Source organism: Xiphophorus hellerii, chromosome 10, assembly GCF_003331165.1.
Source record: "Xiphophorus hellerii strain 12219 chromosome 10, Xiphophorus_hellerii-4.1, whole genome shotgun sequence".
NCBI classification, from domain to species: domain Eukaryota; kingdom Metazoa; phylum Chordata; class Actinopteri; order Cyprinodontiformes; family Poeciliidae; genus Xiphophorus; species Xiphophorus hellerii.
Window position 1 is genome coordinate 11782940 of NC_045681.1, and position 15432 is coordinate 11798371.

At 37.7% G+C, this 15432-nt stretch overlaps 1 protein-coding gene across 11 annotated transcripts in view; it reads right to left on the reverse strand.

The window, feature by feature from the left end:
- Positions 1–131: 131 nt before the first annotated feature.
- srcin1b (SRC kinase signaling inhibitor 1b) overlaps positions 132–15432 on the reverse strand; it is a 100015-nt gene continuing 84714 nt past the window's right edge. For 7 of the 11 annotated variants that reach the window (XM_032574275.1, XM_032574276.1, XM_032574278.1 and 4 more), the window contains 5 exons: positions 13794–14097; positions 13197–13527; positions 12976–13118; positions 12042–12191; positions 11664–11951 (listed from right to left, as the gene is read on the reverse strand). In XM_032574275.1, coding sequence (XP_032430166.1) covers positions 11679–11951; positions 12042–12191; positions 12976–13118; positions 13197–13527; positions 13794–14097 — 1201 coding nt within the window. In that variant the 3' untranslated portion in view covers positions 11664–11678. Of the gene's footprint in view, positions 9396–11663; positions 11952–12041; positions 12192–12975; positions 13119–13196; positions 13528–13793; positions 14098–15432 lie in introns of those variants that run through there. The other 4 variants (XM_032574277.1, XM_032574283.1, XM_032574282.1 and 1 more) reach the window with 4 other exon arrangements.

The window sequence follows — 15432 nt, forward strand, 5'->3', positions numbered from 1 at the left end:
GTGATGTCTCGTGTACTGAGGTACTTTTACTCAAGGTTGCAGAATCTCATTCTTGTCCATGTGGATGTCCATTCAGACTTTATGTGATGTTTCATTAACTTGAGGCAACAAATTGAGTCTTGAACAGTTGCTTGTGTATCAGAGGGTCACCTTTATTGTCACAAAAACACAACAGGAACGTACAAAAAGCAGCAACCTGTTTGTTGGATTTTCTCACATGAAGCAGCAACGTTTTTTTGTTTTTTGTTCTTTTTCTTTTCCATTGACAGATTTGTGCTTTGTTCTGCACAGATTAGTTGGTTTGTACTTACAGTATACTGACTTTGTAGTAGTTTATCATTCTTCTTCACAGTTCACAAACAACACTTACCCCACACAGCAAGCATCACTTTCAAACTGAAGGAACAGCATTTAGTTGATAAATATCTTTTAGATATCTTTCTTCACAAGTGTGATAGTTGATTTCTTTTTTCTTATTTATTCTGACAGTAGGGCTTTTGACAGAATACAAAAATCTATATGTCGCTGTACAGTTTTCTTTACTCTATGGTACACTCACAGGTATACACAGAATTAAAATGAGACGTCAGTTCAGCCGGCGTGCAGATTTTCCAGGAATGTTTACAGTATGCATGCCATTTTGGAGTATTTTCCCCCCTTTATATATATAAAAAAAATCACATAAAATCAATTTGTAATATATTATTTGGGTTTATATACATGATCTGAACATCCACAAATGGTTGAACAATCACACGCTCATCAAGAAACCATCGATAAACAGTTGAATCTGTATAATCCGACACACTGTTGGTTAGAATAGAATAAAACGGCTACAAACGGGATGTCTCATCAGTGACGGGATTGTTTCATGTGCTTTTTTTTTAATAAATGTGGTGGCACTATTTTACAGTTTGTATTAGGAGTGTTTTCAGGTCTCTACGGCAACGTGTGATTATGGTTTGTTTCATGGTTCGCAGAAAAAATAAAATCTTTAACGCAGAAAAATAAAGAATTTACAGAATAAATGTGTTCCATGCTTATGAATCCTCTTCAAGTATAAAAATACAAAAAAAGCTTGATTATATAAAACATAGATGACATTTTTTTGTTCTTTTTTACATGTTCTCTCTAAAACAAAAACTAAATGGTTTTATACTAATATACATACATCTGAAGTGTTTCCGGTCAGATTTAAACTTTTCTAAATCTGGATTAGCTAATCTGTTCCTACATTTCATAAACAAGTCAACTATAAACTCTTAATGTAGTTTCCCTCGCGTATAAACACCAATCCTTTCAGAAACACTGGTTTGGTCTCATTTTAATCCAAAAGCCTTTTAGCTCAACATGTCTTGTTTCTGTTTCAGTCCAAATTACAAGAAAACTTAAATTTTTATGTTAACATGCCTGTGTCCCAGTTTCACCCTTAATATCATGTATAAGCATGAATGTCCATGAATTTTAAACCTAATGCTTTTTAATTAACTAACTTTTGAGTGGTGCTGTCTGATGACATAGGGGAGTGAACAGCTGCTATAAACTGAGGACTTTTAGACAAACAGTTTCATTTAGAAATGTTAACTGTTTGCTCTACTGGGCATGATCTGGTCTGCTTTGAACATCATGTAGGCAGGATATTTCACCTGTTCTTATTTCAGGGGAATGCTAACTGTAAATAAAATTGCAAAGTGAAGGCACATGTCTTAAGTGTTCAAACTAAGGTGTCTGTGGAGCTGCAGAAGTATGACTGAATAAACGTGCAGGCCCCTTCAAATTTTGCAACTGGAGAGTGTTATAGCAAGCAAGCTCAAATTTATTTCTGTAAATGTAGAGGATTCCTTCATCTTCTGAAGGGCCTGTGCTTTGAAGTGCTTTTTGACTTAATATTTATTTTTGTTTACTTTGTTTTTAACACTTTAATTCTAGAATTTTTTAAAAAGTCAGACAGATATAGTCTAATTACAAAGAAGCTTAATTATATCTTGTTAAAGAGAAAAACACTGTCAACACCAACCTGTATGAAATTATAATTCCTTATTTTGCTGAACTGTAAATTAATTGGGATTGCTCACATTTTTCATTCAATTTCACCAGTCACACCCAGGCCTGATTACTACCAGACCAGGACAGAAATGCTTAGAACCCATCTGACATCAAGTAGGCTTAAAGATCTTAAAAAGAAAACAGCCTTGAAAAGATGAGTAACAAAATCTGACATCTATCAGTTTGGACAAGGCTGCATATTTCCACTTCTAAAGCTCTTTTGGACTGCAGAGAGCCATTATCCACAAGTGGAGAAAGAATAGAAATGGGGAGATCTTTCCCGAGAGTGGTCGGTGTGCATCGATTCATCAAGGACATCACAAAATAACCCAGAACAACATCTGAAGCCCTTACTTGCCTCAGGTAAGGTCAGTGTTCATGACTGAACAATAAGAAAAAAAAGGCATCCATGGGAGATTTCAAAGGAGAAAATCCATCCTAACCAATAAATACCACAAATGGTCTCTCTCACATTTCCAAAAATTCATGTTTATGATCCTCAACACTTCTGAGTAAAGATTCTGTGGACTGACGAGACATAAGAGGGATTAAATGGAAAGTGTGATTATTATACCGACAGTCCCACATGGTGGTGGAAGTGATAATGGTATCAGAACTGGACAGGCTTCAGTAATCAATCAAAACATTAATTCTGATCTACAAAAAAATGTCCATCCACAAACTTTTGACTCTAAGCTCTTGAGTTATGCAAGACAATGATCAAAATCACTCCAGCAAGTCCACTTCTCAATGGCTCAAACAAACGGAAAGAAATGTAAGCAAACTCTTAGATTTAAGGCTAAATTTAAATATAAATAAAAATGCTTTCTCAAAAACTTAAATATGCTGTCAAAACTTGCAAACCCTCTAATGTAGTGTAATTAAATCAATTGTACAAAGAAAAGTGCACCACAATTCTCACTGGTGGTTATTATTGTTGCCACCAACTGTGACCGGATCATCTATCAGGTTTAGGTGGCAAATATCCTATCACCTTGGGCCAGGTTGGCTTGAACGTTTTCTCCTTATCAATCAGTTTATTAAATTTAAAAAAATCAGGTTGTCTGTCATATTAAATTTAGTTTCATTATCTGAAACATTTGTGTGTGACAAAAAGCGAAGAAACAGTCAAAGATGCAAATACTTTTCAACGGCATTAAACTGAATTGAATAAATTATGGGTATAATTGAAGTGGCCTAACAGGCCTAATGAGTAAAGTAGAAGTACTGTATGTCTACAAAAATATCTGAGAAGCTTTAATTTGGCCATAATAAAATGCACTTTACCTGACCAAAATATGCTCAAGAGGACTAAACCTAAATAAGACAACTGAATTCAGGTAGCAAAGAAAGTGATCAGGCCCAATATGAACTAGCTCTGAATTCAGCTCGGTTTCTAAATGGTTATCCAGTTTTACTCTGAACTAAACTTGGACATAGATCTTCTGAGAGGTAATATTTACTCATTAATGTCACCTGTCTATTCATTTATCATTGGCTTCCTTTCATATTAAAACATCCGCTTATGTGTAGCTGCCAGAAAATGAAATTCAAGCAAGTTCAACCCATTGTGGTTATTATTCAACATTGCTGCTCTGGACCGTTTTAAAGCAGCTTAATGAATTGCCAGAGGTGAAGCAATAGATAAATTTAAATACTTTTATGTTTGACAAATCCAGTTAATACTTTCATATCTTAATAATGCAAGATTTGGCAAAATGCAGGTAAATTTCAGTAAATTAGAAGATCAAGACAAAGTTATTTTTTAGTCATTTAATTCAAAACATTCATCTCAAACAACAGAAATTTATCAGTTTTATGTTTCCAGTTTATTTCTATTGATTTCTTGAAGTGAATGACTGAAATGCGTGTACTTTTCAATTATATTCTTATTTACTGAAATCCACCTGTAACATAAAGTGAAACACTCATGCAGCTTTTACTTGTGTGTTTGTTGCAGAATTCACTGAATAAAACTAAAAAACTAATTTTATTACATATACAGAATCTGCCAGTCCTCAATTAAGCATAAAACTGGGACATAGATCTGGTGTTAGGTTGTTAGTTATGGTGGTAGATGGATTTACACATTAGATGTGTTAAACTGCTTCATGTTGCAGGTCCAGAACTGCTGCAGTCACTTTCCAAATTTTACACATGAATTGGCATAGTCACATTAATTTCTCAGCAGACAACAGGAGCTCCTGTTTGCCTCCAAACTGTGACATTTTAACCAACAGTCACCTTTGAGGTGTGAATTAGGATTTAGAGGTCCAAAAGTGGAATGATCCGAGTACTCAGTCCTCACGTAATTAGTCCAGATGAGACCTGAGAGACCTGAGAAGCAGACAGGATGACAAAAGGCAAAGCAAGTGACGAAGAGGAGAGGTAAAAAAAAAAAAGGCTGGCTGACGGACTAAAAAAAGATGTCAGAAAAAAGCAGTGAAGGGAAACGTCGGCAGAAATGATGATGATCGGCCGGATCAGTGAGCAGCAGAAGCTCAGGACTGCCCCAAAAAGCAAGCAGAGGGAGGAGGGGAAGTTTCAGAGCAAAAAAGGGAAAAATTTAATGGAGACATGAAGCAGTGAAAGGGGAGAAAACATAAAAATCAAAATTTACTAACAGACACATCAAGTTTTTGTTAAATCTCTTAAACCCTTCATCTCTGCACTACCCTGCTCTGCGATTCAATCTGATTGGCCGATGGGAACGTCAGGTTTTGGTGCATCGGCGTGACGGTCCTCGTGTGCGTGGCTGTCGCTGAGCTGAAGCAGAGCTGCTGTCAGAGCTGCAGGACAGAAAAATCTGTCCTTATTCTGTTTCCCTTCCTCCTCCGAGTGACGCAGCAGAAGAGGAGGAAGAGGAAAGAGGACAGGAACAAAAGGCAGGATGCAAGAAAATTAAGGCTGAGTAGGAAAGGACAAGAGATTGAAAGGATGATGTTAGGAAAGAAGAGAAAGTAAAAAAGAATAAAGGACATGAAGAGTAAATGTAGAGGAAGGAAAAAGAGAGAGAGGAAGAATGAAATAAGAGACTGAGGAATTTAAGAAAGAAGAGATGAATAGAAGAAGAAATAAGGGCAAGAGACATGAGAATGGGAGTGTAGGAGGAGGAATGCGAGGAGCCCACAGCTCTGAATAAGAGTCAAAAACGTTTGAGTTTTTGACTCTTCAAACCGCCCGGAAGCAGAAGCAGCAGCAGGAGACTCCACAGCTTCTCTCCGAGCCAAATTCATCAACCAAGTGGAATAAAAACAACAAAAGGCCGGCCGTCCCCTACTCCACTCTGCTGCCACTGCTGATGAACGGCTCGGAAAAATGAGCTGGACAGACAGGTTCTCTCCCATCAGACATCCGGGAGTCTGCAGACAGTTTGTCCATCCAAATGTTCAGCGAACCGAGAGGAAAACAAGTTACGTTCAGGGAGACTAATATTGGAGACGCTTGGAGCAACAGAAATGATGCAGGAAAACAACCTGGCATAAAGTCGTTGGGTGAACCTGGCTGATTTACCGAGGCTTACAAACAAATTCCCTGGAATTCTTCACATTTTGTGACGTTACAACAAACTTTAATGTGGTTCATTGGGATTTTATGTAAAGGACCAACAGAAAGCTGCACATTAGTGAGAATAGGAATGTAAATAAGCACTCTGAGTCTGTCTATAGCAGCTTTGGACATCTAGTTTTTCTTCTTTACAAAATATTTCAGACTGAATAGTGTCTGAACATACATTTTGAAATTTTCAATGAGATTTAGGGCTGAGATTTAACTCCGCTTCTCTGACACGTGTATATTATTAGATGTAAGCAATTCAGTTGTAGCTCTGGTTGCTTATTCAGGATTGCAGGTTTAATAGAAAGTGACCAAAGCACCTTCTTCTACGTATTTTCTGAGTTTGAAGCAACCTGCAAATCAGACTACTTTTGCCGATAATGACTTTCTTTTTGCCCTTTTCCCTCAAAGGTCAAACTTGACTAATGCCCTCCTCAGTTTAGGTGAAAGGCTGAATATTGGTAGGTTTGAAGTTGTACAATACTTTTTTCCATTTTCAGATGATGGATTGAAGAGAGCCCTGTGGAATGCTCAAAGTTTGGGATCTTGTTTTCCAACCCAACTCTGACCGCTCTACTGTGTTCTGTGATCTTCATGATGCTGCTGGTCCAGTAATCTTTTTCAATAACCTTTAAAATCTTCACACAACATTTGGATTTGTACCTACATTAAACTACACACTCAAGCAAACTGGTTGCATTGCATTTCATTTATGGGTTTCTGATTAAATGGGAGTGGATACAAATTCCCACCACATCAATGTATTCGTCCTTTACTTTTTAGTTGGCACCTATTTACCACTTCACTTAAAATCTCAATAAATTATGCTGTAGTTTGTGGATTTGACTGACAGGAGACAAAATGTGAGGAACTACAAGGGGTAAGAATACTTTTGGAAGGCACTGAGCAACTTTTCCTCAGTTAGAGCATAAACCTAAGTCGAGCATCAAATTAAAGTTGAGTTAAAGTCAGCAGCAGTGTAGAATTGTCATATCTCCATGTGGACGGTCCGTCTGGTCCACTCTTAATGTTAGAAGCTTGAGGAAATGTGAAACTTTAAAATGTACCAACTGTTTGACATAGAAGAGCTTTTTTTTTTTCTCCATCAAACATACTAAAACAGGACAAGAAAATTTACTTAAGCCAGTTCTAACAGGGCACAAAAGGACTTTTTGTCTCCAAAACCGACAAGAGATAAAACTGATGCGCATATTTAAAACTTATTTTGGGAACATTTATATATATATATTTTTTTTACTTTCTGCTAAAGGTAAATGTGATTAATTTTATTGCAGGAATTACTTGCATTAGATTTTAAAATCTGTAAACGAATGCATTTAATATACATCATGTTATGTATGACAGGGTTAAACTCCACTTCAACTAACATAAAATATTTTAGTTTCTTTTACATAAATCATATGTTTCCAGTTTTATCTCAAGCGATGACATGTAGTTTGTTTTGTGTATCTGCACATTTTGAAAGATTGAGACTTTTAAGTGTTGCTATTGAGGCTTTTTTATCTGAAGGCAGAAAAATATTTTGTACAGCATCAAAATTTTATACTTTTGTTTTTAAAACAAATTTGATTCATTCTAGATTCCAATTAAAGAGTAAAGCTTTTTTCTGCAGTTTCTCTGTATTTGACTGGAACTTGATTGAATATGACTAACAATACAAACGGAAATTGAATCTTTTATTATCAGTACCAAACTGCTTCTGTAATATTATTATAATATTCTGATTATACAAACTACAGTACAGGAATGATTTAAGTGTTGCATTAGCACCACAGCTGTGGTTGGAGTATTATATTTGATTTGTTGCTAGGACAGACAGATTTCAAACCACTGGCCATGGCCTTCTTAATATGAGGCTGTAATATAACAGTACAGAGGCTTTACTTTCTTTACTTTACAAACATCTGAGCTTTTATGTTTCAGGAATACATTTTCTGTGCAGAGATCCTCTGAATGTATAAAGCCTGAAAGCCTACAGAGGAAAACTGAAAAAGCTTTGAGTGGCCAGCTGGATGTGCTTGGTACTCTCAGAAACATAGCTAGGTCGAAAGCGGTTGGCTGTGTTCTGAAGGAGCAGATATGATTCATCCATTCATGGAGACAATAATACTCCAGCCTCCGTTTTCAAACAAGCTGTGCGTTTATCACTAACTCTGCTCAGGCTGGACTTAATTTCTTCTGGAGGTTTTACTGGAGTTCACGAATCCAAACATGAGGAAGGGAACGGATTCTATTTCCTCAACAGTGTCTTAGCTCCAGGTTTTGTACTTTGATGTTTTTGGTGTGCATCTCAACAGATTAGAATTTTGTCTGCAGCATTCGTTGCACAGATTTACTTTGTGGAAATTTACTTTGCATAATTAGCAGAAGGTTTATTAGAAGGAAGAAGTGTAGTAGAAAATAAGTGCACAAGCAACAGGAAGATTGCAGCATAAATCGATTGTGAAGCAAAGTCCAGGAAGGACTAGACTGCTACTCTTTTTGAATTAAATTTTCACTTTATTTGAATCCAATTTGGAGTCCAGTGTGGCGTTTCCCTGGCCATGTGGGGTGACATTTCATCTGCTCAGCTGGTCCACTGAGCTTTATCAAGTCCAGTGTCAGTGCAGCTGTTCACCAGAACATTTAGACCTCTTCATTTGTTCCTCTATTAATTTCCCAGCAGGACTTAGAACCTGTTTATGTTGAGCTATCCCTGCTTGCTTTTACTCAAATAAATTAACTTTCTCCAATTTAGTGAAATCTACATGGAGATAAAATGATCTGACTAATTATGGGACTGTAAGTTATATTTATGTACTCCTGTAGGGCTTTATTATTACAGAATTATTTTGGTGACTCCTGTATACTTGGTTTGTGTTGCAGTCTGTGAGCAGCAGGTTTGAATCTTGTAGAAAAAAAAACAACATAATTTTAATTTGAACAAGCAACAAATGCTTTGTAAATTCTGTAGAGTCACAAAATAGTGACCAATTTAACTGTTGTTGATAATCAGTTCACAACTGCATCCTTTTTGCTTGGACAAAAGCTAAATTGAAGATGTTTTTCAGGAAAGGGCTTTAGGGGAAAATGATTGAATGAGGTATTTCCAGCCAGTAAAATAAACAGTCAAGTCAGCCTCAAAAAACAATATAAAAGGACATCAATTTATGCTCATCTTTTGTATTTTTTAAGCAATATTTAATATTACGTATGCAGAATTCTTTTTAAACTGTTATATTTTTTGTGCCTCCATGTGCATTTTGTTTTCCATGTCTGCTTTGCTCTTTCTGCTGCTTCTGAATTCATTTCCTGCATGAATTAAACTCATACAACCTCGCTCCAATCATTCTGCATAATAAACTGTGTCCTTCTGGCTATTTAAAGGCAGCAGTTTTAACATGATGAATGATCAGAATTCTTCTGACTGAATTTAGGTTAGTGGAAAAAAATCTAACACACTGGACAAAAACTTGATGCTTCAACAAGCTCGTCCAAATCCAGCCACCCAAACATTAAAACACACAAGAAGAGGAGGTGAAAATCAGTTTGTTCTCCCTCATAGAGTCTTCTGGGACAAAGAGGCGGAGCTTCCTCTGAAGTGACAGCAGAGAGGAGAGGCAGGCGGAGCGTCAGAGGGGTTAGAAGTGGAATACCTGCTGCTGGCCCTGGAGTTTGGGGAAATCCTCTTTCTGCTTGCGGGTTTTTGGTCTCTCCAGGCTGCCCTGTTGAAGGTGCTTGAGTCGGGCTGCGACGGTGGGACCTTTCGTTGGTCCTGGCGAGTTACTGCTATTCTGTGGGACCAAAAGAACAAGTTGTTTTATTGTTTTACTGAGCTATTCTAGAAAACCTGATTTTAACAAGATAGATAGAGTGACAGCCTCTTGTGATAATTTAAGCCTCTTGATAAAATTGCACTAATGTGGAAACTATTTTCAGAATGATTTGGAAACAGTGTTGCAAAAATGTTTTTCCCCTCAGTAAAAATTTCACACAACAGATAAGTAGTGACTTTCTAAGTGAATGTTTTTTCAACGGCTCAATTGACAATTAAAATGTTCATCAGATTTCTGTAACAATCAAGTCCAAACATCCAAAATAGTCAAACAATTGACATCCATAAATTCAGTTTGCTGTAATAAAACTAAATACTTGACAAAGAGTCTTATATATCTTATATATAATTCTGGAGGAATTTTGTCCCACTTTACTTTGCAAAGTTGTTTTAATTCACCCATATTGGAGTGTTTATGAGCAGCAAAACACTGTCACACCATCTCAATAAGTTGCATAGATACATGAATGGATGGATAAACAGGTGAGCAAATAGACAGAGAGATTGACAGATGGATGGATGAGCAAGCCAATGGATGAGTGGATGGACAGATGGCTAAATACGCAGACAGTTTCAGTAATGGACAGATTGATAAACTAATAGATGGATAAATCACTTAGACAAAGAAATGGGCAAATATTTTCCCATATTTATTTAAAGCTAAAAAATGTACCTCAATTTCCACCTCTCCTACAAGAGTTGAGCTGTGTAGAAACCCTGCTCTTCAACCTTCCTCCCTTGCTTTAAATCTGTTTTCATTTTCATTTAACAACCGAGGGGAATAAATGACATTTTTACCTGCTTGTGCCTTGGGAATAAAAATACATTAAGATAATTTTAGCGGCTGTCATTTCAGTTAACATTAATCATCAGTTAGAAGCAGCTCTGAAAACAGGGTGTGAATCTTAAAGACCTACCTGCGTGTAAAAAAAAAAAAAAAAACTGCTACTGTGAGCCTAAAATCCTCAACATCTTTTATTTTGACAGTTACCTGCCTGGTGGAGTCGGGAGATAATTGCAGAAAAACAAAACCTCTTTACTCAGCTGAACACGTCTGAGAAACTGAAAGCTGTTTTTGGAGGTTTCCTTCCTTGTTTTTTTGTGCAAACACGTTTATTTGGGCATGTTCATGTACAACTACTGCATGCTAACTCAGACACATTGGGATAAGGCTAAAAATCTGGTTTTGATTTTTCTGTAAAAAATATTCACACAGGATTCTTTTGTTCATGTAATTTAGTATTTCTCCAAAAAAAGCTTCCTCACATATAAAAGAAGAGGAGTTTGTAACACTTGAGTTGGGCAGGAACTGAAATTTATTGGACAATATAGCTTTTTCAATTAATCATTCACTGTACCACTTGGATAAAAAAAACAAAACATAGCAAGTTTGGAGCCTTTTCGAAAATATGTCCTCTGTCCTTCTCTTTTAATATAAATTTCTGTGAAACAGAGTTTCACACTTTCACAATAAAAGTCTCAACAATGAGTGACTGGAAACATGTCCAACAGATGAGCAAGACTAGGTATCAACCTGTACAGATATTTTCAATTCCTGAGGTAAATTTAGTTAGATACTGATAGATGTGCAGTAATTCCATTGCATTAAACTTAACGTAAATTAAAGATATCTTTTCTTTTTTGTTGCAAAGTTTTAATCGAGAATTGAATCTGATAAATCTTAAGGTAACATTTATTTTAAACAAATCAGAAGCCCAATTTTTAGGAGTCTTCAACTTATCAGTAGCTAAAAGCTACTGATAAGTTGCAGAAGTTGTCTGCACAAAACTCCCAAAGCACTGGGAGTTTTGTGCAGACTATTAACCATGAAACTATCAGCAATTGCATTAGATGGCAATAAAAAGCAGAAACCAACAACCTTTATAAATGACGATCAGAATGTCATCATTCACTTTTGTTTTTGTCCAACAAAAGTTAATAGGTCTCCCCACCACTGCTTGTATCACTTCTTCAATTAACCTTCTGTACAATTGTTACTCCATTTAGCAGCAAAAATAAATTTGATTCAGCTCAGTAAATTCTGGGGAAATGAACCAAGGCATGTGTTTAAACTAGATTTACTCTGACGTCTAAAAGACAAACTAATAACCAATTTCCCCCCTCAGTGTTTTTCTGCTTCACAGTCTGACGACTGGATAAATTAATGTTTCTGTGAATAGAAGCCAGAAACCTACACAGATCTTAAGGCAAAGGGCAGCAAAAAGCACATTTCTGATTACGTTCAAGCTAACGGGTTTTTCATTTTCTTTTCATTTCTTCTCTCAAGACTTGTATTTAGTCTGCATGGAAGATTGAGCAAAGTAGGAAATAAATAGTAGTTAATAAAGAGGGTAAAGTTAGAAGAACCAGATCTAGGAGTGTGGCAGCAGAAGGCGGTAGCTTGAGGTTTTACCTTTCTGCCCAACGACCCAAAGACACATGGAGGGGTGGCCTTTGGTTGGCTGCTGCTCTGTTTACTACTGGCTGAACCTTTTACAGGTGTTCTCTGAAATATCTTTTTATTTATGAAATAATGTGGTGAGAACATTTTAGAATATGATGAGACAAGAAAAACAAAACTCAGCAATTTCAATAACTGCCCTACCTCTAGCTCAGCGAGAATCTTCTCTTCGTCATCTTCATCCTGAATGGCTGAGGCGGCGATCACAGGTGGAGTGGAGGCTGGGCGGGGTGTGTCTGAGGGGGTCCTTCTTAGCTTTACCAAAGTTTTTGGCATGTCACCATCTTCTTCAATCTACACACACAAAACAGAGGCAGTAAAACCTTCTGTGGTGTGTATCTATTCCTGGAGGGAAGATGTCCCCCTGAAGTAGGAGACATCTTATGTCTGATTCAGTCATGTCTCTTTATATTTGTGATGTTGAGCATTACTCAGAAACCACTGGTTTGTATGCAGTCACACCAGTCTGGCATAACATTATTACTGACAGTTCAGTTATGACTGATATTTTTTTTCAATAATGGGCAGCATATATCAGACAGCAGCTGAACAAATTGTGATGAGTGGATGCTTGGGTGAGAACATTTGCAGAACTGCATCTCTTGTGGGGTTTTCCTAGTCTGCAGTCTGTAAGTGTCCCAGGTATGGCAACATGTGGCAGGAGAAGAAAGAAGTGTTGTGCTTCTGACAAAGTGGGAAACCGTATGCTGTGCCAGCCATGTTGAGTTCACATGTTATTCCTCCTTAAGCATCATTGCAGACCATCAACACCTTTCAATGGAAACTGCAAATGATACTTTCCTCTCTACTGTCACTACATGCATCCTCAGTATGAGGAATTGCTCCAAAGTTAAGAGCTCAACTGGCCACTCAATCAACTGGCAGCATTTCTTCCACTACACGCTTGTAAAAGAAATGCTGTCAGAACCTATGTAGAAGTGAACGATGCAGTCAGCTGACTCAATGCAAAGATGATATTACCCTTTAGATGATATTTGTTGTTTATTATGAACAGAGACTGAATACATTTGATTTCACAGCTGACGACTTTAAGTTATATCAAACCATTGAGTCTCACCTTCTGGTTCTTGTTGGTGACGATCACCTCTCCGGTGCGGTTCGTGGTGAGGCCGTGAGCCGACGGGAAGCTTCGGCGAGGGGGAGGCGGTGGAGGAGACTTGGACGGTTTTTCTGTTTTGTATCTGGCTACACTGAGGTCCACTGTAAAAATCCCATAAGATGAATTTCATAAATGATCCTTTTATCTGCACAGTTGATGGTAAAATCTGCACAACTCACCAGACCCTCGATGTGAGCCGCCACCCTCCATGCTGTTAAGCTTCTGAGCAGCGAGCTGCACTTTGCCAGGCTGCTGCTCCCCACTGGACATAGTGGTGGCTGTGGTCCCAGTGCTCCCAGCAGCTGAAGAAGTAGCTGTGGTGGAGCTTATTGGGAGGGTAATCTGAGGTTTGGGGGGCACTGCCGGTTTGTTTATGTGCTTGGCAGCAAAGTCCAAGTCTGGAATAGCCTTCATCAGCTCAGCCTGGGTTTCTTCCAGCAGGCGATTGATGTCCTGGGCGCTGAACTGGGTCAAACTGGCACGTTTCTCCTCCCAGTCCCGCTCAGCCGCCTAACAGATATACAGACACAGATAAATAAAACAAGAACATGAAATTACTGGCAGGATATATGGAGTTGGTTTTCTAATGCTGCCCCAACAAACGGAATAATAAACCATCTGCTCGTGTGTGACGAGGGCCTGAGTAACAGATTTAAGAGCTTTCAGATATAATGTCAAATGTAAATGAATATCTGCCATCTGGCAGAAGAGTGAGCGGCAAATATATTTCTGTTTACAGCAGAGTGATGAAGAGAAATGAACATGATGAGGTTTACCAGTCTGACTTCAGCAGACACGGCTTTGTCTGCAGGGCGCCGACTGGGCAGCTCATCCAGGACTCGGTTTCTGAAGGTCATGGATGACTGGACGTCCTGCTCAGGACCGGAGGTGTCAGCTTCATTGGCAGAGGAGGACAGGGGCATCCAGTTGGCCAGACCGGCACTGGTGCTCAGGTCACTGAGGCTGAGAGGAGGACTGTTCAGGATGTCCAGGTCAGAGCTGCGACTCAGGTCGTCTGATCTTTTCTGGGATTGACTGGAAAGGTCTTCAGGGGTCTTCCACACACCTTCTGAGACTTGTCTGTGCAAACAGAGAAAACACAATGTCATTGAACATTAAACACAATATACTACTATGCACAAGGAAAAGAATGCTAACAAAATTACTTTAAAATGACACATTTCCAAGAACAACTTAAAATTTTGATAATTGTTTTCAAAAATTTTAAAAAACAAAAACTGTGGCATTTATTTGCATTTAGCCTCATTGAGACAATACTCTCTAGAACCACCTTTCACATCAGATCCCCATGTTTTGGCAATATTTGAGTTGAAGCTCCATCTGATTGGATGGTGAGTATTAAATATAATTTTTTAATTTTCAAGTCTCACCTCAGATTCTTAATGTCCATTAGGTCTGGACACTGACTGGGTCAATATACCACATTAATATGCTTTGATCCAACATATTTTTGTAGACCTGGCTGTATGGTTAGGGTAATTTTCCAGCTGAAAAATGAACTTTTCATCAGTTTCAATTCTTTTGCAACCTCTAACAATTTTTTTTTCAAGGTTTTAGTGTATTTAGATCCATCCATCTTCCCATCAACCCCCACCAGATTCCCTGTCCTCTCTAAAGAATAGTTGTGGAATAAAGCATCTTTAATGTTTAAAAATAAATGTTTAGAGAGGAATTTATTTAATTTACATTCTCTGCAGCACAGATTGAGTTTGCTAAGTAATAGATGAGTTAATTAAAAAAGGTTATTTATATTTCAAAGCTTGCTCTTGTATTTTATTATCTACTGACATGAAACACTTCAACCCACAAAGAGGCTGATGTGAAGGTTGAATCTGTGGAGTCTTGATCACAGCTTGCTCTGATGAAATAATCATCTGATTTAATTACTGGCCAGAACATCTCAACATTAGTTTTATCAGCAGTACTGATGGTGGGGAGGAGAGCATGCTGCTCCAGTCGGACTCCGCTGAACTCGCCATATTCAGACATTACTATAAAATGCACAGGCGCTAAGTTACTATTTAACACATTCATACACCACATTTAAAATTATTAACAGCAATATATGAGTTAATGTCTATTTCAAAATGTTCATCCTGAGTCGTTTCTTAAAACTGCATAAAATCGTATTTATTCAATAATCTTTGGCTTATGAAATTGTTTATTCCCTCAGAGTGCAAGCTGCCAATATTGTTTTGCCTCCATCACCATGTTAGACAAACAGAATTTCACTTTTGGACAGGCATTCAGCAGACACAGAAATGCACAATATGAACAAACATCTACGCTTTGGCTTTCGTCATATTACACCCACAAAGTGTATGAAAACTTTAAAGTAGTGCTCAGCTTTGGTGATGACTATATAATCAATTTTTTCATCTGCAAATGGCAGAC